Here is a 26,817-nt window from a genome sequence, read left to right on the forward strand (position 1 = left end):
CCCATCACTCCGACTCCCATTTAGCGCCTTTAGCCTGTTTTCTATATCTGCCCAATCAAGCTCCTTTGTTCCAAGGAATCTCCCTGCAGCTTTAGCAATGATCCTGATCCTTTCAGTTCTGCTTTGAGTCTGAGCAGCACAGTTTACAACATCCACCATAAAGAGTACAAAATCCTCTCTATCCACAACTAGGGTATTCTCATTAATTCTGGAACCTGCACACTTGGGACCTCCACTCTTGAAACCTTCACACTTCTTGGGAGCCACGCTGGCCTTTCTCATTTCGCCCTGGCTGGGAGCAGCGCTGGCTCCTCTCTCTGTATTTACTCTAAACTCGTTACTTGAAACTTTCTTGACTGCATCTGCATAGGATATACCTTGAGAGACCTTTATTTTCTGCACCTCAGCAGCTCTTTTGCTAAACCTGCATCCCCCGTAGGCAGAGCTATGTTCTTCCCCACAGTTACAGCACTTCAGTTTTGCTCCCACGTCACACTTCCCATACTCGTGATCTCCTGCACATTTACCACACCTTTGCCTCCCTCTACAGACCGCTGCAATATGCCCAAAGCGCTGGCACTTAAAGCAACGCAGGGGCGGTGGAACATATGGCCTAACGTCATGGCACATGAACCCAATGAACACCTTACTAGGCAGGCACCTCCCTTCAAGTGTTACCATTACCAACAAGCTGTCACATCTTACCCCAGACCGGGTCACCTTCAAACGCCTAGCGTCCACCACCGTAACTCCCGTCAAATTCTCCTTAACTTCATCCACAGACGTCGCCGTAGGGACACCTACGATAACTCCTCTGACCCTGTTTCTTTCAGCATTAGACACAAGAATGTCCTTTCCACCCAGACGTTTAGTTCCAATCGCCTTCCGTTGCTGAGCCGCAACCTTGCACACGACCAGCAGCGAGCCATCTCTAAGGACACTCGCACTCTTGATCACTCCCACAGCTACAGTTAGGCTCTTTGACAATGCCACTGAATTCCACTCCTTAAAGGATGCACTATCCTGTGCAAGCTTTATGATCACCTTACAGTCTCTGATCTCACCCCGGATATCAATAGCTTCAGCCTCATCCTGCTGCTCATTCCCAGAACCCTCGGACGAGCTAAGGGACTTTTTACGTTTCCGGGCACGGCTCCTCCACGCCGTCCAGAACGTCTTCCATCCCCGATCCACTCTTCTCCGCCATCTCCCGTCTCTCCAGACCGGGTGTTGAGCAAGGTCTCCTCACAGTTTTGTACAATAATGGCGGTTGGCATCCAAGTGTTGCATCTGTTGTTGTTGTTGTTCCGGTTGGCATCCAATTGTTGCATTACCGCCAGACTTTATGGTGTTTTATGTCGACTGGTATCCAAGCGTTGACTTTCTCTGTTCTGACTCCATCTGCGTCATCAGTTCTGTCCAGACTTTATGACCACACAGCAAATCCACCACTCACATTTCAAACTCCATTTCCATCCCTTTTAATTGACACGACCATAACAATTAACAAGTGCTGTTTTTAACTTAAGGTTTGAGACAACAGAATGACATTTTTAACACAAAGTAAATGTGAACGCTTCATTAAACCATCACATTTCTTCAGAGAAAGCTCAAGATCATTCTAAAAGGTCATATTTCTGTCCCGTTTATGCGATTTTTGTCAGCATCGACTCACAACAACGCACAAACGAGTATCTAGTTTTGATTCTATTTATTGTATGGATTAGTGTCTGATTTGCGATACTTTTATCAACCCGGCACCGAATCACCAAAGCAAGTTCCTGTGTTTATTGGCAATGGCAATAAACCTCTTCTGATTCTGATTCTGATTCTGATTCTGATTCTGATTCTGATTCTGATTCCAATTCTGACAGGAAGTGGGGATGTTTGCTAAATGACCCAGAGGAAGAGCACATCTCGGAGTAATTCAGGGATGTCTGTGGGTGGGTCCTGTGCAGAGACATGACACATTTAGAGAGGTGGAGACTCAGCAGCAGCAGCAGCAGCAGCAGCAGCAGCAGCAGCAGCAGCAGCAGCAGCAGCAGCAGCACCAGCACCAGCAGCAGCAGCAGTGGAGGAGGAAAGCCCTGCTCAATCTTGCCTTTTTTAGGGTCGTTTATCGCGCGCGTGCTCTGAGGGATGGAGAGAGGGAGAGAGAGGTGATGGAGAGGTGCGAGGAAGCCGCTGCAGAGCATTACACGCATACAAACGAGCGAGACAGAGAGAGAGAGAGAGAGACAGAGAGGGGGACGTGGAGAAATGAAAGAGGGAGGTAGAGAGAACCCTTCCTCCTCCTCCCCCCTCCTCCTCTCTCCTCCTCCCCCTCCTCCTCTCTCCTTCTCCTCTCTCCCCCTCCTCCTCTCTCCTCCTCCTCCTCCTCCTCCCCCTCCTCTCTCCTCCTCCTCCTCCTCTCTCCTCCCCCTCCCCCTCCTCTCTCCTCCTCTTCCTCCTCTCTCCTCCTCCCCCTCCTCCTCCTCCTCCTCCTCCTCCTCTCTCCTCCTCCTCCTCCTCCTCTCTCCTCCTCTCCTCCCCTCCTCCCTCCTCCTCCTCCTCCTCCTCCTCCTCCTCCTCCCCTCCTCCTCCTCCCCTCCTCCTCCTCCCCCCCTCCTCCTCCTCCCCTCCTCCTCCTCCCTCCTCCTCCTCCTCCTCCTCCTCTCTCCTCCTCCCCCTCCTCCTCTCTCCTTCTCCTCCTCCCCCCTCCTCCTCTCTCCTCCTCTTCCTCCTCCCCCTCCTCCTCCTCCTCCTCCTCCTCCTCCTCCTCCTCCTCCTCCTCCTCCTCCCCCCTCCTCCTCCTCCTCCCCTCCTCCTCCTCCTCCTCCTCCTCTCTCCTCCTCCTCCTCTCTCCTCCTCCTCCTCCTCCTCCTCTCTCCTCCTCCCCCTCCTCCTCTCTCCTTCTCCTCCTCCCCCTCCTCCTCTCTCCTCCTCCTCCTCCTCCTCCTCTCTCCTCCTCCCCCTCCTCCTCTCTCCTTCTCCTCCTCCCCCTCCTCCTCTCTCCTCCTCCTCCTCCCCCCTCCTCTCTCCTCCTCCTCCTCTCTCCTCCTCCCCTCCTCCTCCTCCTCCTCCTCCTCTCCCCTCCTCCTCTCTCCTCCTCTTCCTCCTCCCCCTCCTCCTCCTCCTCCTCCTCCTCCTCCTCCTCCTCCCCCCTCCTCCTCCTCCCCTCCTCCTCTCTCCTCCTCCTCCTCCTCCTCCTCCTCTCTCCTCCTCCCCCTCCTCCTCTCTCCTTCTCCTCCTCCCCCTCCTCCTCTCTCCTCCTCCCCCTCCTCCTCTCTCCTCCTCCTCCTCCTCCTCCTCCTCCCCCTCCTCTCTCCTCTCCTCCTCCTCCTCTCTCCTCCTCTCTCCTCCTCCTCCTCCTCCTCCCCCTCCTCTCTCCTCCTCTCTCCTCCTCCTCTCTCCTCCTCTCTCCTCCTCCCCCTCCTCCTCCTCCTCCTCCTCCTCCTCCTCCTCTCTCCTCCTCCTCCTCTCTCCTCTCCTCCTCCTCTCTCCTCCTCCCCCTCCTCCTCTCTCCTTCTCCTCCTCCCCCTCCTCCTCTCTCCTCCTCCTCCTCCTCCTCCTCTCTCCTCCTCCCCCTCCTCCTCTCTCCTTCTCCTCCTCCCCCTCCTCCTCTCTCTCTCCTCCTCCCCCTCCTCCTCTCTCCTCCTCCTCCTCCTCCTCCTCCTCCTCCTCCTCCTCCCCTCCTCTCTCCTCCTCCTCCTCCTCCTCCTCCTCCTCTCCTCCTCTCTCCTCCTCCTCCTCCTCCTCCTCCCCCTCCTCTCTCCTCCTCTTCCTCCTCCTCTCTCCTCCTCTCTCCTCCTCCTCCTCCTCCTCCTCCTCCTCCTCCTCCTCTCCTCTCCTCTCTCCTCCTCCTCCTCCTCCTCCTCCTCCTCCTCTCCTCCTCCTCCTCCTCCTCCTCTCTCCTCCTCCCCTCCTCCTCCTCCTCCTCCTCCTCCTCCTCCACCTCCTCCTCCTCCTCCTCCTCCTCCTCTCTCCCTCCACATTACGCCAGTGCGGTGATCTCACCATGGCAGCCCGGCTCACGCACGGGCCCCGCGCGCTATCGATCCCTCACACGCGCGCGCGCTCCTAATTCAGTGCCCAATTCCATCTTTGACCTCTCATCCGATTTCGATCCCGTATTATTAATTATCCGACACCGTTCATTCAATTACAGCGTCCGGACAAACCCGCCGCGCACACGCGCGCGCACGGACACGCACGCGCGACCCGCAGCCCGGCACGTGTCACTGCGCGGGATCTGTCACTTCCAACACAACAAACCCCCCCAAAGTCACGTGACATATGTGCAGTGTTGTTATTATTTTTGTTGGTTTAATGAATGCTAATCACGCGTCGGATCATTATTTATCGGATCTCTCCCGCGCGCGCGCCGCCGCCGCGCCCCCCCGAGGCATACTGACTTACTAACCGGATCTCTTCTAAGAAACTGCACCGGGGCGAGTGAGGAGGATGGAGGAGGAGAGGGAGGAGAGAGAGAGAGGAGAGAGAGGAGAGAGAGAGAGGAGAGAGAGAGAGGGAGGAGGAGAGGGAGGAGAGAGAGAGAGAGGGAGGAGGAGAGAGAGAGAGGAAAGAGAGGAGAGAGAGAGAGGGAGGAGGAGAGGGAGGAGGAGAGGGAGGAGAGAGAGCGAGAGGAGAGAGAGGAAAGAGAGGAGAGAGAGAGAGAGAGAGGTAGGAGAGGAAGAGCAGGGGGAGCGCGGAGGAGAGAGAAGTGGACGGGTAGACGAGAGGAGTCGCAGGAGGAAGAAGAAGAAGAAGAAGAAGAAGAAGAAGAAGAAGAAGAAGAAGGAGGAAAAGAAGGAGAAGAAGAAGGAGTATGCGACGCGTTTGGGTGACACTTTCACGCGTGTATCCAGGGCCTTTGTGAAAACACCATGGGATGCATAGGCTCCAGGAGACTGGGTAAGCCACTGCCTGTCATGTCTTGCCTTCATCCCGCGCGCGCGTCTGTGTGTGTGTGTGTGTGTCTGTGTGTGTGTGTGTTCCTCTATGCGGGGCTGCGGTGTTTGGCGGCGGGGGGTCGACGACGGGACGCAGCCGGCGAGCGGAGTGCGGCTTCTTGTCGGGGAGGTTTTTTGTGTTTTTTTTTTTGCAGCGTGGACCGATTTGTGATCGGGAGAGCATGACCAAATGCCTGTGAACGTGCCGCGCGTGTGTGTGTGTGTGTGTGTGTTTGTGTGTGTTTGTGTGTGTGTTTGTGTGTTTTCAGTGTTGTAGCATCCCCCCCATCTCGCCAGAACCCCCCTTCCCCCTTAACCTTCTCCAACCACCACTATCCCTTGATTTATGATGCTGTGTGGCAGTGTGTGTGTGTGTGTGTGTGTGTGTCAGTGGAAGGCGCACAGGGATGGAAGAGGAGGAGGAGGAGGAGGAGGAGGAGGAGGAGGAGGAGGAGGAGGGAAATGCATAGGCTTATTTATAGGCCGGCACGCGTGGTCCTAAATAGGGGGGAAGGCAGAGAAAACAGAGGGGCGCAAGGGGGATAATGCCATTGTCAGTGGATTGTTGTGGTTGGATTTGAATGAGGGTGAAAGGATGGAGGAGGCAGCCAAACAGCAGAATGTTAGTGCAGAGAGAAGGATGGAAAGAGGGAGGGAGGGATGGAAAGAGGGAGGGAGGGAGCGGCCGGCGGGTGACTGTGAGTGGGCCGGAGAGGAGATTTCAGGTGAAGCCCGGACCAAATGACACCTTGAAAACCTCGATTTTCCACCGGCGCGCAGAGGAACACTGCTGTGCCCCGAGCCATCGCCGGGGGTCCCATGAACAGAGGGTCTGGATTTGCGGTGGTGAATGGGTTTAAGAGTCCCGCACGCACTTCTGCGCCAAAAAAGGAAAGCAAATGACAATCACCGTTGCCAACTCTAAAGAACCAGCTACATTATTCACCTCAGTTTTGTACAAGAGGGTGTGCCGTGATCTTTACACCGACACAAGGATGTATTATCACTTCAGTCACAACAAGGACACACAAGACTCACGCGCACAAAGGTGAAAATGATCTTAAAAAGACCCAGACGCTGTGAAAAATGCATGAGGTACTTGTACTTTGCAGGGCTTGACAAGCAGCATTACTAAAACACCAATGTTTACACCTTTGAGAATCAAGAATAAAGTGAGGAAAAGGTTCAGGGGCGAAATGGCTACGTGGGCTTTCTTAGATTTGCGATTTATTTAATTTACAATCACGAGTCGTTTCACTGTGCACAGTTTAAATCTATCCAGGAGCATTATGGATATTTGTGCAAAGCTTTGAAAAATGCACTGCTGAATAACAGAAGAGGTTTGAAGGTTAGCAGGTTGTTTGGGCGGTTTGATCAGTCTTGCAGCTCGTTCTGAAAACACAGAGCATCTAGTGTTTCCCCAAGTCTGGTCCCGACGGCGGGAGGTAAATGTTTGATGAGGGGGGAGTTTTAAAAATACCTCTGATTTTAAGTGCAGTAGACGGAGTCCTCCATGACACAGATGCAGGAGCAGGTGCAACCAGGAGCCGGCACAGAGCGTCCCGGAGCAGTCCGGGGCGTTTCTGTCACTTTTTGAGATGTTTTAAGTTCTGCTCCGTCAGCAGCACGAAGGCCGTTAAGAGCCGAGGAGCTCGTGGACTTAAAACAATTCAAATCGTCTGATTGTGGATAAGGGAACTGGAGATGTTATACTAGAGGTTGATACAAAGGGAAATACTTGAGACTCTAGTTTTACTGACAGTTCAGATGATTATTGATAGTTTTACCATCAGTCAGTATCTGGGTATCAATCTTGTTTATAATTCTACCTTAAACTCTGTTAATGGTCGATGTTAAGACCTAATTAATCCTGGTTTGGACCTAGTTTAGACGAGGTTAAGTCCTCTCCTCCCTTAGACATAGTGGACTTATTCTTATTATAGTTTAGGCCTTGATGGTTTAGACCTGCATTAGATCTGGTTTAGACCTTGTATAGTCCTGGTTTAGACCTGGTTTAGACCTTGTATAGTCCTGGTTTAGACCTGGTTTATTACTAGATTAGACCAGGTCGCAGTTTGAGCCTGGGTTAGACTTTGTGTACATCATTCTGGTCCTTCATTAGTTCTTTTTTCAGTCCTAATTTATATGTTATATAGTCCTGGTCATGTTCCTTGATTAGCCCTTGTTTACCTTTAGTTTAGTCCTGCTTTTATCCAGGGTTAGACTTGGTTTGGACCTAGTTTAGACCTAGTTTACCTGGCTTTCATCCTGGTTTAGGCCTGGCTTGGCACTGCTCCTCTGCCTCACTAGATGGTTTGTTTTCCTCTATGCACACTGTGCTCTGGTGGCAGTTGTAGCTATCCTAATATTTTGTTTACACTTTTGAATATTTCCACGTTCAACGCAAGCGCGGAGAAGAAAACAGAACAGGACGAGGGTCCACAGTAGGCGCCAGTGGATAATCCACTGCAGAGGCTAAAAACATGAACAATGCCATCATAAATGCCACTAGGGGTGAGTGGTATCTCAAATGTGCCTCTGAATGTCTTGTTCAAATCTAGCACCAATCGTCACTGTACCATTAGTAATATCACTTTATATTATTTAGTCCATTTTTGAATGATGAACTGTAAGATTTCTATTTTGTCCTTGTTTAGACCTTGTTTAGTCCTGGTTTAGTCCTGCTTTAGACCTGGTTTAGACCTTGTTTGGACCTGGTTTAGTCCTGGTGTAGTCCTGGTTTAATCCTGGTTTAGTCCTGGTCTAGTCCTGGTTTAGACCTTGTTTGGACCTGGTTTAGTCCTGGTGTAGTCCTGGTTTAATCCTGGTTTAGTCCTGGTCTAGTCCTGGTTTAGACCTTGTTTAGACCTGGTTTTGTCCTTGTTTAGACCTGGTTTTGTCCTTGTTTAGACCTGGTTTAGACCTTGTTTAGACCTGGTTTAGACCTTGTTTAGACCTGGTTCAAACCTTGTTTAGACCTGGCCTGAGGTTGTTTCTTCCTCAAGTGATGGAATGCGCAGCTGCAAAGGCGTGAGTTTAGCCCTGGTTTAGTTCTCCTTTGACCTGGTCCTAGTTTGTATTTAATTTAGTCCTGATTTAGTCCTATTTAACTGAGTTTAGCCCTGGTTTAGCCCTTGTTTAGCCCTGGTTTAGCCCTTGTTTACCCCTGGTTTAGACCTGGTTTAGTCCTTATTTAGCCCTGGTTTAGCCCTTGTTTAGACCTGGTTTAGACCTGGTTCAGACCTGGTTTAGTCCTTGTTTAGACCTAGTTTAGACCTGGTTTAGTCCTTGTTTAGACCTGGTTTAGACCTTGTTTAGCCCTTGTTTAGCCCTTGTTTACCCCTGGTTTATACCTGGTTTAGTCCTTGTTTGGACCTGGTTTAGACCTGGTTTAGTCCTTGTTTAGACCTGGTTTAGACCTGGTTTAGTCCTTGTTTAGACCTGGTTTAGACATTGTTTAGACCTGGTTTGGCCCTTGTTTAGACCTGGTTTAGACCTCGTTTAGATCTGGTTCAGACCTTGTTTAGCCCTTGTTTAGTCCTTGTTTAGACCTGGTTCAGACCTGGTTAAGCCCTTGTTTAGCCCTTGTTTAGCCCTTGTTTAGACCTGGTTTAGTCCTTGCTTAGACCTTGTTTAGACCTGGTTTAGACCTTGTTTAGCCCTGGTTTAGCCCTTGTTTACCCCTGGTTTAGACCTGGTTTAGTCCTTATTTAGCCCTGGTTTAGCCCTTGTTTAGACCTGGTTTAGACCTGGTTCAGACCTGGTTTAGTCCTTGTTTAGACCTAGTTTAGACCTGGTTTAGTCCTTGTTTAGACCTGGTTTAGACCTTGTTTAGCCCTTGTTTAGCCCTTGTTTACCCCTGGTTTATACCTGGTTTAGTCCTTGTTTGGACCTGGTTTAGACCTGGTTTAGTCCTTGTTTAGACCTGGTTTAGACCTGGTTTAGTCCTTGTTTAGACCTGGTTTAGACATTGTTTAGACCTGGTTTGGCCCTTGTTTAGACCTGGTTTAGACCTCGTTTAGATCTGGTTCAGACCTTGTTTAGCCCTTGTTTAGTCCTTGTTTAGACCTGGTTCAGACCTGGTTAAGCCCTTGTTTAGCCCTTGTTTAGCCCTTGTTGAGACCTGGTTTAGTCCTTGCTTAGACCTTGTTTAGACCTGGTTTAGACCTTGTTTAGACCTGGTTCAGACCTGATTTAGACCTGGTTTAGTCCTTGTTTAGACCTGGTTCAGACCTTGTTTAGCCCTTGTTTAGACCTGGTTTAGACCTGGTTCAGACCTTGTTTAGCCCTGGTTTAGCCCTGGTTTAGACCTGGTTTAGACCTGGTTCAGACCTTGTTTAGCCCTTGTTTAGACCTGGTTTAGACATTGTTTAGCCCTTGTTTAGACCTGGTTTAGACATTGTTTAGCCCTTGTTTAGACCTGGTTTAGACATTGTTTAGACCTTGTTTAGACCTGGTTTAGACATTGTTTAGACCTGGTTTAGTCCTTGTTTAGTCCTGGTTTAGTCCTGGTTCAGACCTGGCCTGAGGGTGTTTCTTCCTGGAGCGATGGAACGCGAGGCAGCAAAGGCGTGTTTGTGTTTATCCTGGGTTAGAATAGCTTTAATGTGAATTATCGATCGTCCGTCTCAGCTCCAGACCGGCCTCACAGGCTCCCATCCAAAAAGGGCGGCACGCGGTGTTTCTCCTGTAAATGAGCAGATTCCTTATCCATTATAAAAACTACTTACTGACAATATTTCATATACTGCAAACATGGAGAAAAGGGTCTAAATATGTCGCTGTTACATTTTGGGTCTGAAAACGCTGTTTTAGGTTGTGATAAGTTAAGACAGATTTAAAAATCTGCTTCCAGCTTGACTGGTTTTATTCTGCTTTAGACCTGCTCCAATCCTAGACCTAGATTGATTGTTTATGAATATTCTGATTCACCTGTAGGTTCACACCTTTGGCTTGATTTTAGTTTGATCCTCGTTTAGTCCTGATGTAGATTTTGGTCTGGTCCTGCTTTAATCCTGTTTTTGTCCTTCAGGTGTAGTTCTGGTTCTCAGTTCAATCCCAGTTCAGCCCCAAATTTGATGTAGTTTGTGGGAAAGTGTGAACGCATTTTATACCTGGCTTAGACCTGGTTTAGTCCTGGTTTAGTCCTGGTTTTGCCCCGGTTTAGTCCTGGTTTGGCCTGGTTTAGTCCTGGTTTAGTCCTGGTTTAGTCCTGGTTTAGTCCTGGTTTTGGCCTGGTTAAATCCTGGTTTTGTCCTGGTTTAGTCCTGGTTTTGGCCTGGTTAAGTCCTGGTTTAGTCCTGGTTTTGTCCTGGTTTAGTCCTGGTTTTGTATTGGTTTAGTCCTGGATCTGGCCTGGTTTAGTCCTGGTTTTGTCCCGGTTTAGTCCTGGTTTTGTACTGGTTTAGTCCTGGTTTTGTCCTGGTTTTGTCCTGGTTTTGTCCTGGTTTTGTCCTGGTTTTGGCCTGGTTTAGTCCTGGTTTTGGCCTGGTTTAGTCCTGGTTTAGTCCTGGTTTTGGCCTGGTTAAATCCTGGTTTTGTACTGGTTTAGTCCTGGTTTTGTCCTGGTTTTGTCCTGGTTTTGTCCTGGTTTTGTCCTGGTTTTGGCCTGGTTTAGTCCTGGTTTTGGCCTGGTTAAATCCTGGTTTAGTCCTGGTTTTGGCCTGGTTAAGTCCTGGTTTAGTCCTGGTTTTGTCCTGGTTTAGTCCTGGTTTTGTACTGGTTTAGTCCTGGATCTGGCCTGGTTTAGTCCTGGTTTTGTCCCGGTTTAGTCCTGGTTTTGTACTGGTTTAGTCCTGGTTTAGTCCTGGTTTAGTCCTGGTTTATTCCTGGTTTAGTCCTGGTTTAGTCCTGGTTTAGTCCTGGTTTAGTCCTGGTTTATTCCTGGTTTTGTCCTGGTTTAGTCCTGGTTTAGTCCTGGTTTAGTCCTGGTTTAGTCCTGGTTTTGTACTGGTTTAGTCCTGGATCTGGCCTGGTTTAGTCCTGGTTTTGTCCCGGTTTAGTCCTGGTTTTGTACTGGTTTAGTCCTGGTTTAGTCCTGGTTTTGTCCCGGTTTAGTCCTGGTTTAGTCCTGGTTTATTCCTGGTTTAGTCCTGGTTTAGTCCTGGTTTATTCCTGGTTTAGTCCTGGTTTAGTCCTGGTTTAGTCCTGGTTTATTCCTGGTTTTGTCCTGGTTTAGTCCTGGTTTAGTCCTGGTTTAGTCCTGGTTTAGTCCTGGTTTAGTCCTGGTTTTGTACTGGTTTAGTCCTGGATTTGGCCTGGTTTAGTCCTGGTTTTGTCCCGGTTTAGTCCTGGTTTTGTACTGGTTTAGTCCTGGTTTAGTCCTGGTTTAGTCCTGGTTTAGTCCTGGTTTAGGGGGCGTTCACACTTGTATATGTTAGTCCTAAACTGCATGTCTGTTTGACGCCCTCACTGCTGAAGTACATTATCTCTGGACGCTACGCTAAAACAAAGAGGAGCCTTTGAGCTCTTTTAGTCCTGGTTTGGACCTGGTTCTAGGGCTGTGGACCTTTAGTCATCTTCGTCTTATCATCTTTACAACTTATTTCTCGTCTATTATATTCACAACGGCAAAGAAAAGTGAAGCCACAGTGAGTTATCTGTCTTCTTACAGATAAACACACTGCTGACATGTAGTTTCCTCTATAATATTTGTAATGGTATGATCCCTCAGTCTGGTTAGTCCAGTTTGGAAACAAAAACATGGTTAAATGATGGTTTTCCTTGGTTTGAGAGCTTTTGTCTGCGCCTCCTCCGATGCAGACTGCACAGAGCATGTCCTAGTGTCGACCGCTTTTACACCCGACTCAGGTTTAGGGCCGTAGTTTAGTCCTGATTATCTGTGTCTGTTTTGGACTTGGTTTAGTGCCTGTTTAGACAAGTTAGAGCCATAATTGGCATTAATCCATATATTGATTTGGCCTTTTCACACCACGTCCGTCATAAAGAGGACATAAGGTAAACTCTGTATCTGTCCACCGCTCCTGACAGCGCCCGAGGACCAGGACTTTTACTCATTGGGCATGTTTTGGGTTGAGAAACGTCCAAAACTCTGCACGGAAACCCGGGAGTTAAACCTGCGATCTTACAGCTGTGAGGCAAGCGTGCTGTTCACACTGTGCCACCCTCAGATGGACCATGTAACAGAAGAGAAACAGACAGAACAGATAAACTCATACACGAGTCACATGTTTGCACAGGTCTAAACGACAGGACACTGTTATCGAAATAACCTTTGGGAATAAGACCCTTTGTAATTGATAATTGTGCCAAATGTCTTTTTTAGTGCAATTTAAATGTAATATATTGTGCAGCCCTTAAGGTGATGCCACTGCTTTACCAGATGATGCCACCAAGTTATAGATAAGTTATAGATACGTTATACAGGATTTTCTATGTATTTTTTTGCAATAGAATAAATCCAATATAGATATTTTTAATGCCATACTGCGGGGAATTTCAGTCAGAACAATAACATCACCATGGCGATAAGCAGGTGATTGTCGGTGGTCGAGATCCTCACAGATATTTGAATCGAGCCGTCATCCTCGCTGCAATGACTCACAAACGACCTTTCACACTGTTATTCAGCTATTGTGCCATTTTGCGTCTGCATTTTGGGTTTTTGGTCTCCATGGCGACCACACGTTTAGTCGTAACGCGTTCTAATGAGCTGCCGGTGTCCCTCGCAGCTCCGCTACCATCAGCCTCACCAGCGTGTAGCGCCAGAGCTGAGAAGCACAGGCTCCGACACGATTCCACACGACACACGGTGATAGTACGACACATACGACGCTCGTGATATTCTGCCATATTTCAGTTTTTTTAAGAACCAAATACATTTTAACAACAGAATGTATTTGTCAAAGCGGTTTTAATCAGCAGAACTGTGAATATTACAAATGTACTGAGAACAAAGTTTACTTTTTCTGAACAAGCAACAAAACTGTATCACTGTCAATTTTATTATTATTATCATTATTCTTATTTTTGTAAAGCAAAAATACACTTGGCGATATATCGATACAGCTGCCCCACAATATCGATATCATTTCACCAAATTTAGAATCACGATAGATATTTCTTCAGGGCAGTGCACAAAAGTGTTAACACCATCAGTGCTCGAGTGTAGCTTAGTGTAGTTGTAGTTATGGAGCTGGTTATGTAACGCTTGACAATAAGGTTCATTTGTAAACTATGTATAATGCATTAATAAGCACTAGTTATCTTGCTATAAGGCATTTACTAGCATCTATTGCACGGTTATTGAAAATAGTGTAATTAGAGCACATTAAGGCTCTAAAAAACATTCAGTATTTTATTAAAATGCACTTTTAGGTATTATAATATAAGCCATTTACAAATTCGAGTGATTGTCTAAGTGCTAATGAACAAATAATTAATGCTTATTAAGGGCTTATAAATAGTTTATTAAAGGAACCTTGTTTTAAAGTGTTATCCTGTTTTTTGCTCGATTGATCCTGGCTTACTTTAAAGGAATAATGGAAGTTTTTTCGCCGATTTGAGACCTCAAGCGACTGTTGCCTCACCCCACCCTCATGTTGTTTCCAAGACGCCACCTCCATCAAACCTCCTGCAGAAGCACACAACAGCTCCTCTGCTACACTTGTGTTTGTTTATTAGCATGACGGATCACATAATCTCTCCTCTCTGTAGATTTCTGTCTCTTCTGAGCTCGAACTCAGTCTTTCTCTGTCGTCATTTTGTGCTGTAACTGAAGGAACTCGCTTAACACACACCGGCATATCAACCACGCATGTGCAGCCATGGAAACGTGCTGCTATGCTGGGAACGAGGCTGCAGGTGTGCAGTAGCACGCAGGGAATGATTGACATGTGGGAGAACTAGTCGGCTGTCCACGTCACGAGGAAATGAGACTCAGATTGCTCGCCCAAATCCTCTATTATTCCTTTAATTGAGTTCTGGTTTTGGTTCATGTTTAGCCCTGGTGTAGTCCCTCTTTAGACCTGCTGTAGGCCTGTTTTAGCCTGGATTAAGTCCTGGTTTAGTCCCTCTTTAGACCTGCTGTAGGCCTGTTTTAGCCTGGATTAAGTCCTGGTTTAGTCCCTCTTTAGACCTGCTGTAGGCCTGTTTTAGCCTGGATTAAGTCCTGGTTAAATCCTGGTTTAGTCCCTCTTTAGACCTGCTGTAGGCCTGTTTTAGCCTGGATTAAGTCCTGGTTAAATCCTGGTTTAGTCCCTCTTTAGACCTGCTGTAGGCCTGTTTTAGCCTGGATTAAGTCCTGGTTTAGTCCCTCTTTAGACCTGCTGTAGGCCTGTTTTAGCCTGGATTAAGTCCTGGTTTAGTCCCTCTTTAGACCTGCTGTAGGCCTGTTTTAGCCTGGATTAAGTCCTGGTTTAATCCCTCTTTAGACCTGCTGTAGGCCTGTTTTAGCCTGGATTAAGTCCTGGTTTAGTCCCTCTTTAGACCTGCTGTAGGCCTGTTTTAGCCTGGATTAAATCCTGGTTTAGTCCCTCTTTAGACCTGCTGTAGGCCTGTTTTAGCCTGGATTAAATCCTGGTTAAATCCAGGTGTAGTCCCTCTTTAGACCTGCTGTAGGCCTGTTTTAGCCTGGATTAAGTCCTGGTTAAATCCTGGTTTAGTCTCTCTTTAGTCCTGCAGTAGGCCTGTTTTAGCCTGGATTAATTCCTGGTTTTGTTCTCATATTCATATCATGCACAGAATATTAAGGAGCTGTAACTGTGGCTTATGCAGACTCTAAGAGGCGCTTGTGGAGCAGAGCAAAGGTTATCGGTCTTAAATGAGAGCAGATGAACCTGCAGCAGTGGAGAGTACAGAGCTGTGCTGACCACTCTGTCATCAAGATTGGGAGTGAGTCATCAAATAAGATAAGATAAGATAAGATATTCCTTTATTGTCCCACATGGGGAAATTTCATTGGTGCAACGCAGGTAGATACAGAGGTAGATCCAGAAGAACAGAACAGATCACTTATAGAAAGTCTGAAATACTGGTCAAATACAATATTAAACTGTAACACTTTATAACAACTACACTTCCTGTCTGAGTAAAGCATGAACAAATACTTAATTCACAGTGAACAAATAGATTCAGGCTTAGTTTTGATGCAGCTGTTTAAGATGCACTGTGTAACCTTTCTGTTAAAGGGAGGGTCATCTGTTTGTCTCCATGGCGATGATATTGCCTCATTGTTAAACACAGTAAAAAGTTAAAACTCATTTGACATTTCCTCAAGAGTTTTAGAATCATCTCTATCTTAGTATTAAATCTACCAAATCCAAATATGAAATTAAATAAAAAAAAACTATTATTTTGTGTGTTGAATTATTTTTTTTAAATTATAATTTATTTGTCATAAGTCTAATTTTATTTTATTTTGTGAATCCTATATTTCATTCTTTTTCTTTTTCTGATTCTGTTTTGATAATTGAGGCAGTGGAATCACATCCCAGCCTTTTCCCCTGTAACAAAATAGAGATTGAAGTTGCAGTATTGTGATTTTTAAATACATAATCAAGCAAACAAAAGCAGAAATATGACGACTGACGGCGTTTAGGGAGAGAATAATTACCAATAAAGTGTATTATTGAGGAAAATCTGACATATTTTTTTCTCTTTTGACATCTTGATTCAATATTACCTCTGACTTTATTATAAAAGGTTGTTTTGTTTCTGTTTTGGAATCTGTTAAGACTGAATAACGACTATAATGATCAAAATAAGTGTTATATTATTCATTTGTTAAATTACAGATGATTTTATTGCTCAAAAACACATAGAAAAACACATGATTCTGACTGTGCGCCTGGTGCTCCTTTAAAAGACAGTTCTCAAGGTCATTTTCTCTGCTTTTTTTCTATTGTTTATCGGCTCATGCATCCTGCTGCCTGCATCGGGAAACATCATCAACATTCTATACCATTAAAGCAGTATACTATGCATTATACAACACAAAGCACTATATAAAATGCATTATCGTTATTATTAAGTGAGCTTTTCTTTACACGCCAACACGAGGCTGATCATGAGGCATTGTTCTAGTCCCTGTGCTTTTTGCTTGAATTACTACGCTCCAAACATTAATCACAGTATAATTCAGGGCACTGCGTCCACCGTCGGTATAGTTTGAGGCCTGTGCGTGTGAATGTGGGACACGGTGACAGCTCTCGCCCTGCACAAGTCTACTCCACTTCACCGTATAGACTTCATCCTGTCCAAAGGGATATATATATATATATTCTTGAAGATTCTTTGGCCCCTAGGCTTTATTAAGGAGAGGAAAGTGTGAAATGGGGCATGAGAGCGAGGGGAAGACGTTGGAGTCGGCATATGTGCTGTGCCTTAACCACTCGACCACCGGGCAGCACTCAAAGGAATATTTGAAATGGCATCAGTGCTGAGATGACACTTACTGAATCAAAAAGCACTTAGAGATAGTGCAGTTAGCTAAAGTTATACGGTAATGTCCGGTAACGTCAATAGAGCGCCGGGAACTACACTGTACAAATGTTATGAAAAGAAGCGCTGTACATCGATACGTTCAGCAAAAATATATTTAATAAAGTCAGTGCACAGCAGAGGAAGATGACTTTAGAGTCCAGCCTCCGTCTTAAAATCAACGTTAGTTTAAAATGAAAGGTGCATTATGAGGCATTACACTTCTTTTCTACTATTACAGGACAATAATGTGAAAAAGAAGCAGCGAAAAACGTTGTTACTGTGAGCGGCGTCGCCTCTCCACAGATCTGTCTTGTAACTTGACCTGGTGGTGTCACCTGCCTGTTTCCATGGATGTAAATAATGATAATAATGTGCATTTGTCTACAGCAGTTTGAGTTTTTGTGTTTGAGTCGTGTGTATTTGGAGTCCTCGCTGATTTTGTTCTTGATTTTTTTTACTTGTTTTGTGTTATATTTAATAATGAATAAACATTTCAGTTAAAACGACAATACTACTACTACTACTTCTACTACTACTACTACTACTACTACTACTACTACTACTACTACTACTACTACTACTATTACTACTACCTATAGATAAGTTTAACAGCCATGTAATGGTCCACAGAAATCCTATTGTTTCCTGGCTGCAGCTCCCTCATCACTGCTGAGTACCTGATTAATATCAGAATCAGGGCTTCAGAATGTTGCTGTATATTACGGGTAAATTGAGCCTTAAATCACCATTACTGTTTAAAGAGGGATTCTCTTTTTTACAAAATGGCCTCCTTAACTCCTCTTTCAAACCATCTTGCTGCTGTTTAGAATCTTCTCCTCACTGTCTTGGATAGAGTGGTTAGTGGCTTTAAATGAAGCTGCACGGCGCTCTTTGGTCCTGAACTCCAGTGTCTTCTGTGCTGATAAAGCCTCTTGTGAAGTGGCTGTTTGTCTCTCCTATGTACGGCTCTTTACACCTTTATTCACTGCTTTGGATAGAGTAAACTACATTGCTCTGTTTTTGAGCATCTTGTCCTTGGGGTGAACCAGTTTTTATCTTTAAGTGTCGCCCGGTTTAAAATAAACAGGGATTTCGTGCTGTCTAAATACAATAGCCTGATCATATAATATAATAACACCACACATGTTGTTGAAACGAACTAAACAAGGGCTGGTGTTTTCAGCACTGCCCTGGTGGAGGGTAAGAGGGTAAAACATGGTACAAACATGGGTACAAACATGATACAAACACGGGTACAAACATGGATACAAACATGGTACAAACATGGTACAAACATGGTACAAACATGGTACAAACATGGTACAAACATGGATACAAACATGGTACAAACATGTTACAAACATGGGTACAAACATGATACAAACACGGGTACAAACATGGTACAAACATGGTACAAACATGGTACAAACATGGATACAAACATGGTACAAACATGTTACAAACATGGTACAAACATGGTACAAACATGGTACAAACATGGTACAAACACGGGTACAAACATGGTACAAACATGGTACAAACATGGTACAAACATGGATACAAACATGGTACAAACATGTTACAAACATGGTACAAACATGGTACAAACATGGTACAAACATGGTACAAACATGGGCACAAACATGATACAAACACGGGTACAAACATGGTACAAACATGGATACAAACATGGTACAAACATGGTACAAACATGTTACAAACATGGTACAAACATGGTACAAACATGGTACAAACATGGTACAAACATGGATACAAACATGGTACAAACATGTTACAAACATGGTACAAACATGGTACAAACATGGTACAAACATGGTACAAACATGGGCACAAACATGATACAAACACGGGTACAAACATGGTACAAACATGGATACAAACATGGTACAAACATGGTACAAACATGTTACAAACATGGTACAAACATGGTACAAACATGGGTACAAACATGGGTACAAACATGATACAAACACGGGTACAAACATGGTACAAACATAGTACAAACATGGTACAAACATGGGCACAAACATGGATACAAACATGGATACAAACATGGATACAAACATGGATACAAACATGGGTACAAACATGATACAAACATGGTACAAACATGGTACAAACATGGTACAAACATGGTACAAACATGGATACAAACATGGATACAAACATGGATACAAACATGGATACAAACATGGATACAAACATGGTACAAACACGGGTACAAACATGGTACAAACATGGTACAAACATGGTACAAACATGGATACAAACATGGTACAAAGATGGGCACAAACATGGTACAAACATGGTACAAACATGGATACAAACATGGTACAAACATGGTACAAACATGGATACAAACATGGTACAAACATGGTACAAACATGGTACAAACATGGGTACAAACATGGTACAAACATGGTACAAACATGGTACAAACATGGTACAAACATGGATACAAACATGGGTACAAACATGGTACAAACATGGGTACAAACATGGGTACAAACATGGGTACAAACATGGGTACAAACATGGGTACAAACATGGATACAAACATGGTACAAACATGGTACAAACATGGGTACAAACATAGATACAAACATGGGTACAAACATGGTACAAACATGGTACAAACATGGGTACAAACATGGGTACAAACATAGATACAAACATGGGTACAAACATGGTACAAACATGGTACAAACATGGGTACAAACATGGTACAAACATGGGCACAAACATGGTACAAACATGGGTACAAACATGGTACAAACATGGATACAAACATGGTACAAACATGGGTACAAACATGGTACAAACATGGGTACAAACATGGTACAAACATGGTACAAACATGGTACAAACATGGGTACAAACATGGTACAAACATGGGTACAAACATGGTACAAACATGGGCACAAACATGGTACAAACATGGGTACAAACATGGATACAAACATGGGTACAAACATGGTACAAACATGGGTACAAACATGGATACAAACATGGTACAAACATGGTACAAACATGGTACAAACATGGGCACAAACATGGATACAAACATGGATACAAACATGGATACAAACATGGGTACAAACATGGTACAAACATGGATACAAACATAGATACAAACATGGGTACAAACATGGTACAAACATGGTACAAACATGGGTACAAACATGGTACAAACATGGGCACAAACATGGTACAAACATGGGTACAAACATGGTACAAACATGGGTACAAACATGGTACAAACATGGGCACAAACATGGTACAAACATGGGTACAAACATGGATACAAACATGGGTACAAACATGGTACAAACATGGGTACAAACATGGGTACAAACATGGTACAAACATGGATACAAACATGGTACAAACATGGATACAAACATGGATACAAACATGGTACAAACATGGGCACAAACATGGATACAAACATGGTACAAACATGGTACAAACATGGATACAAACATGGGTACAAACATGGTACAAACATGGATACAAACGTGGGTACAAACATGGTACAAACATGGTACAAACATGGGTACAAACATGGTAAAAACATGGATACAAACATGGGTACAAACATGGTACAAACATGGTACAAACATGGATACAAACATGGGTACAAACATGGTACAAACATGGGTACAAACATGGTACAAACATGGATACAAACATGGGTACAAACATGGTACAAACATGGTACAAACATGGATACAAACATGGGTACAAACATGGTACAAACATGGTACAAACATGGATACAAACATGGATACAAACATGGTACAAACATGGTACAAACATGGTACAAACATGGATACAAACATGGATACAAACATGGATACAAACATGGTACAAACATGGATACAAACATTGGCACAAACATGGCACAAACATGGGCACAAACATGGTACAAACATGGGCACAAACATGGTACAAACATGGGTACAAACATGGGTACAAACATGGGCACAAACATGGTACAAACATGGGCACAAACATGGTACAAACATGGGTACAAACATGGGTACAAACATGGATTCAAACATGGGTACAAACATGGTACAAACATGGGCACAAACATGGGTACAAACATGGATACAAACATGGTACAAACGTGGGTACAAACATGGGTACAAACATGGATACAAACATGGGTACAAACATGGTACAAACATGGGTACAAACATGGGTACAAACATGGGTACCAACATGGGTACAAACATGGTACAAACATGGATACAAACGTGGGTACAAACATGGGTACAAACATGGGTACAAACATGGGTACAAACATGGGTACAAACATGGGTACAAACATGGTACAAACATGGGTACAAACATGGGTACAAACATGGTACAAACATGGTACAAACATGGTACAAACATGGATACAAACATGGTACAAACATGGTACAAACATGGATACAAACATGGATACAAACATGGTACAAACATGGTACAAACATGGTACAAACATGGATACAAACATGGATACAAACATGGTACAAACATGGATACAAACATTGGCACAAACATGGTACAAACATGGCACAAACATGGGCACAAACACGGTACAAACATGGGCACAAACATGGTACAAACATGGGTACAAACATGGGTACAAACATGGGTACAAACATGGGCACAAACATGGGTACAAACATGGATACAAACATGGGTACAAACATGGTACAAACATGGGCACAAACATGGGTACAAACATGGATACAAACATGGTACAAACGTGGGTACAAACATGGGTACAAACATGGATACAAACATGGTACAAACATGGTACAAACATGGGTACAAACATGGTACAAACATGGATACAAACATGGGTACAAACATGGTACAAACATGGGCACAAACATGGGTACAAACATGGATACAAACATGGTACAAACATGGTACAAACATGGGTACAAACATGGGTACAAACATGGGTACAAACATGGGTACAAACATGGGTACAAACATGGTACAAACATGGGTACAAACATGGGTACAAACATGGGTACAAACATGGTACAAACATGGTACAAACATGGTGCAAACATGGTACAAACATGGTACAAACATGGGTACAAACATGGGTACAAACATGGGCACAAACATGGGTACAAACATGGGCACAAACATGGGTACAAACATGGGCACAAACATGGGTACAAACATGGGCACAAACATGGGTACAAACATGGGCACAAACATGGGTACAAACATGGTACAAACATGGGCACAAACACGGGTACAAGAGAATGTAGTAACAGCTGAGTGAGAAACATCTCCATGTATTTGTCAGTCTAACTAGAACTCAGTGGCTTAAGCTTATGTATTATACACTCAAGCACATTTCTTCTTTTCAGAATTTCACCTTGGGCATGAGCAAATATTGAATATGCCTTGTAGCGTGTACTATTACCTGTATGTTCTCTATTCACCTTAAAACATGCTTCTTTCATTTAAGCTTGTTTGCATTTGTCTATAAAGAATTCATTAAAAAAGACAATGTCCTCATAAATTCAAATAACTTCACGTTCTTTTTCTTGCAGCGAAGTTTTATTGTGTGTGTTTGGCACACTCTGTCCTCTTGCTTCTGTCGCTTTGTCCACAGAGAGAGGAATTCCCTTTTTAAAAAGTATTAAACGCCCCCACAACACTATAGACTTGACTGAGGAAAATGTGCCCATGACCCATCCTTCAGGAGCACAAGCTGGAATTAGAAACATTATAGATATTTTTACTTGAAAGTGAAGTCATTTTAATCTAGATTTTCCCGAGCGTAACCCATGAGCCTCTGCTGCAGCGCCGCAGATGGACTGAGAGCGTGTGACGAGCCTGAGCGATTGGCCCCTGTCCAGCGCAGAGACACAGGGCCCACATGAACACATCCAAGGTGAACGCCTCAGTGATGTAGTATCTCCATGTGAAGACCTGTGTGCGCTTGTGTGTTTGTGCGTGTGTGTGTGTGTGCGGTATGTGTGTGTGTGTGTGTGTGTGTGCGTGTGTGTGTGTGTGCATCGTGTATGTGTGTGTGTGTGTGTGTGTGTGTGTGCGTCGGGCTCCAAGGACCCCGCTGTAGCATGTGATGGCTGCACATTCATCCAGGTTTACTGCCTCGCTGTCGATGTGCTATTACAATTCGGCTTGTCACCCGATAGCCCGGGAGCCGCGCTGATTATATTTAGTAAAATGATCCTTAGAGTGTAGGGCCTTGTGGAGTAGTTGTATTTGTGAGATTTCAAAGTGGGTGGCAAATCAGAAATAAGAGGCGTGTGCGTGTGGGCTCGTAAACACATGACTCAGGAACGTGAGTTTTGAAAATGAAAGTTTGAGCATGTCATTGACAGACGGGTGAGTCTCTGCTCTAACCTCTAAGACTAACGGAATGACATCAGTTTGTATGTGGGCTCGGGAAGTCTGGCTTCTGAGAATATTATTTATGGATGTTTGTCTCGGGCCACACCCCTGCAGCCAGTGTTGCATCAGGTAGTGATCATTATAAATGTATCGGCCCATTAGCCAGTTTGTTTGTTTGTGAGTGTCTGGTGATTAAGATGAAGTTGTGCACTTTGGGCTGTGGATTGTTACCACAGTCTGCAACAAAGCCTCAGCCTCGGACTGTGAGAGAGCTGAAGACCTACAGTACATGGTCCTGCACAGTCCTGGACCTGCACAAGTCCTGAGTTAGGCCCTGCACAGTCCTGGACCTGCTCAGTCCTGAGTTAGGACCTGCACAGTCCTGGTCCTGCACAGTCCTGGACCTGCTCAGTCCTGAGTTAGGACCTGCAAAGTCCTGGACCTGCTCAGTCCTGAGTTAGGACCTGCACAGTCCTGGACCTGCTCAGTCCTGAGTCAGGACCTGCACAGTCCTGGACCTGCACAGTCCTGGTCCTGCACAGTCCTGGACCTGCTCAGTCCTGAGTTAGGACCTGCAAAGTCCTGGACCTGCTCAGTCCTGAGTTAGGACCTGCACAGTCCTGGACCTGCTCAGTCCTGAGTCAGGACCTGCACAGTCCTGGACCTGCACAGTCCTGGACCTGCACAGTCCTGGACCTGCACAGTCCTGGACCTGCACAGTCCTGGTCCTGCACAGTCCTGGACCTGCACAGTCCCGAGTTAGGACCTGCACAGTCCTGAACCCGCACAGGCCTGGACAGTCCTGGATTTGCACAGTCCTGGACAGTCCTGGACTTGCACAGTCCTGGACAGTCCTGGACTTGCACAGTCCTGGACAGTCCTGGACTTGCACAGTCCTGGACTTGCACACAGATTAATGAGCCGTGTCAGGCCTGTCAGTGACCGGAGCACCTGGGCTGGGATCTGGGGAATAATACTCCCCTGCACTGGAGCATGACATATGTGTGTAGAGTAAATGAGCTCTGCCTGTCACTGCAGACACTTGTGCCATCTGGACCTGCTCCTGGTTCATCTGCACATGCCTCTGCAGGACGCCTGTCACTGGTCGTGCTGCAGCTGTCAGTGTAAACACACGCTGCTCTTCTCTGGCTGCCCGCTCGGCCCTGGCTGCTGTGGCCACTGCCGCTGCAGGGCACTAGGAGTAAAAAGACAGATGACACTGGGTGCTTCCCTCTTCAGCCATGCGCCTCTGGAGTGCTGTGGAGTTGACAGTGCTGCAGATGTGTGGCTCTGTTCTGCTTGGCTGCTCCCTCCATCGCGCTCACTCCCGCCCCTCGTCCTGCCGCTCCTTCGGCTGAGCTGGCTCCCCGATGGCCCCAGGCTGTGTTCAGCCTCTCTGCGATGGTGCGGGGGAGGAGGCTGTGCCAAGGGGAGGCAGAACTGGCTCTGAGCTTCAGTCATGTGCTCTGTTGTTGTTGCTGTTCGGTGGAGGAGGATCCCTGTCTTCACATTCACACATGCAGCCACAACACAGCTGCAGAGCCCACACCGTGCTCCTGACCCGCAGCGCTCAGACCGACCCATCTGTGTGTTAAGAGACTAGTTAACATTCAGTCCCATCACTCATTACATACAGCACAACTGTAACGCGCTGCACACACGGCTGCTGATGTCATTTCACAGCGTACTGCGAGTCAGACATTAGCATCATGTCCGTGCACTGCAGTGTGAGATCTAGAGGGCATTTTACTGCAGTCCACTCTCGGTCCAGGCTGTTATTCATGTGGAGAGTAACTGCTTATGTCCTAATTGGCCTAACAAGATGAAGGAGAAGAGACTAGGGTGTGTCGCTCTGTAGTGTACATATAGTTATAATATTGTCTTTATCGTTCCATAAATGAAATATGAACAATACATTTTTGGGCTCCATACTTCTCATTTGTACTCTAGATATCACTTGTGGCGGGGAACTGTTCCTTAGTGTATTTGTGGCGCAGCAACACGTGAGCTATAGAAGGTCGTGGATGTTGCTAACAAGTGCACACACATGTTCATATATAGTTTGCGTTTGCAGTTTTTTTGCCCAAAATAGAGAGGAAATCTAGGCCAGTCCCCCACCCACGTACAGAGGCCATATCTCTTTATCTCTTTGTCCAAGCGATATCGGCAGTAACGTCCACACTGCACTTCACAGAGCGTCTAATCCTGCAAAGGTCACCCTGAGTTCAGAGCTGACGGGGAAAGTCCTGAGTGAGAGACTGTGAGGGATGTTTGGGGGGGAAACCGTGACAGAAACAGGTGAAGCATCACGTCGTTCTCTGTTTGAGACACAATCGTGCTGAATTCAGGGACTCAGAATTACCAGCATCAAAACTGAACTGGGATCTGTGACTAGATTGTAGAGTTGTAACACTTAATTGACTACTTGTGACAATTGTGATCATTATCTCAACTGTTCAGACCGAGTTCAAGTCAATGGCGTGTGTTCATTGGCGCATATCGACAAAACAAGTCTCTTTCTTCCGCTTTACTTCCTGGTTGTGGGGCCAGCTCTGGACGTTTCCTCATGATACATTGCGCGCACGCCAGCGGCAGATTATCGTACACTGTTCACCATGACGTCAAAAATGTTGAGGATTTTAGAAACGGTGAAACAATGAAATTCTTACAACTGAATAACCTTGACATCCCTAGTTCACTGGTTTATGAATACAGCTAGAAAAGCACGATATAAATATGACCAATCACCATTTTTTCGTGACTATTTGAGTGAGCAGATGACTTAAGTTATGGCCAAATCACAACGATGTAATTTAGGTGTCGCCCACCCTTAGGTTCCCTTAGGTTCTCACATAACAAGCAGTAGTAGCTTCAGTAGCTTCAGTAGCTTCAATAGCTTCAGTAGCTTCAGTAGCTTCAGTAGCCTCAGTAGCTTCAGTAGCTTCAGTAGCTTCAGTAGCTTCAATAACTTCAGTAGCTTCAGTAACTTCAGTAGCCTCAGTAGCTTCAGTAACTTCAGTATCTTCAGTAGCTTCAGTAACTTCAGTATCTTCAGTAGCTTCAGTAACTTCAGTAGCTTCAGTAGCCTCAGTAGCTTCAGTATCTTCAGTAGCTTCAGTAGCTTCAGTAGCTTCAGTAACTTCAGTATCTTCAGTAGCTTCAGTAGCTTCAGTAGCTTCAATAGCTTCAGTAGCTTCAGTAGCTTCAGTAGCTTCAGTAGCTTCAGTAGCTTCAATAGCTTCAGTAGCTTCAGTAGCTTCAGTAGCTTCAATAGCTTCAGTAGCTTCAGTAGCTTCAGTAGCTTCAGTAGCTTCAATAGGTTCAGTAGCTTCAGTAGCTTCAGTAGCTTCAGTAGCTTCAATAGGTTCAGTAGCTTCAGTAGCTTCAGTAGCCTCAGTAACTTCAGTAGCTTCAGTAGCCTCAGTAGCTTCAATAGCCTCAGTAGCTTCAGTAGCTTCAATAGCTTCAGTAGCTTCAGTAGCCTCAGTAGCTTCAGTAGCTTCAGTAGCTTCAGTAACTTCAGTAACTTCAGTAACTTCAGTAGCTTCAGTAACTTCAGTAACTTCAGTAGCTTCAGTAGCTTCAGTAGCTTCAGTAGCTTCAGTAACTTCAGTAACTTCAGTAACTTCAGTAGCTTCAGTAACTTCAGTAGCTTCAGTAGCTTCAGTAGCTTCAGTAGCTTCAGTAGCTTCAATGGGTTCAGTAGCTTCAATAGCTTCAGTAGCCTCAGTAGCTTCAGTAGCCTCAGTAGCTTCAGTAGCTTCAGTAGCCTCAGTAGCTTCAGTAGCTTCAGTAGCTTCAGTAACTTCAGTAACTTCAGTAACTTCAGTAGCTTCAGTAGCTTCAGTAGCTTCAGTAGCTTCAGTAGCTTCAGTAACTTCAGTAACTTCAGTAACTTCAGTAGCTTCAGTAACTTCAGTAACTTCAGTAGCTTCAGTAGCTTCAGTAGCTTCAGTAACTTCAGTAACTTCAGTAACTTCAGTAGCTTCAATAGCCTCGGTAGCTTCGGTAGCTTCAGTAGCTTCAGTAACTTCAGTAACTT

General features: G+C 45.4%; 1 protein-coding gene across 2 annotated transcripts in view; it reads left to right on the plus strand.

Moving 5' to 3' along the window:
- Positions 1–4,748: 4,748 nt before the first annotated feature.
- The window catches only part of fam131bb (family with sequence similarity 131 member Bb), a 47,184-nt gene continuing 25,115 nt past the window's right edge, over positions 4,749–26,817 (plus strand). For both annotated transcript variants that reach the window (XM_072461181.1, XM_072461182.1), the window contains exon 1: positions 4,749–4,893. In XM_072461181.1, the coding sequence (XP_072317282.1) occupies positions 4,866–4,893 (28 nt within the window). In that variant the 5' untranslated portion in view covers positions 4,749–4,865. The remainder of the gene's footprint in view (positions 4,894–26,817) is intronic.

Source organism: Eucyclogobius newberryi, unplaced genomic scaffold (assembly GCF_026437365.1).
Source record: "Eucyclogobius newberryi isolate DKJ021-1_F unplaced genomic scaffold, fEucNew1.0.hap1 SCAF_3, whole genome shotgun sequence".
Classification (NCBI taxonomy): domain Eukaryota; kingdom Metazoa; phylum Chordata; class Actinopteri; order Gobiiformes; family Gobiidae; genus Eucyclogobius; species Eucyclogobius newberryi.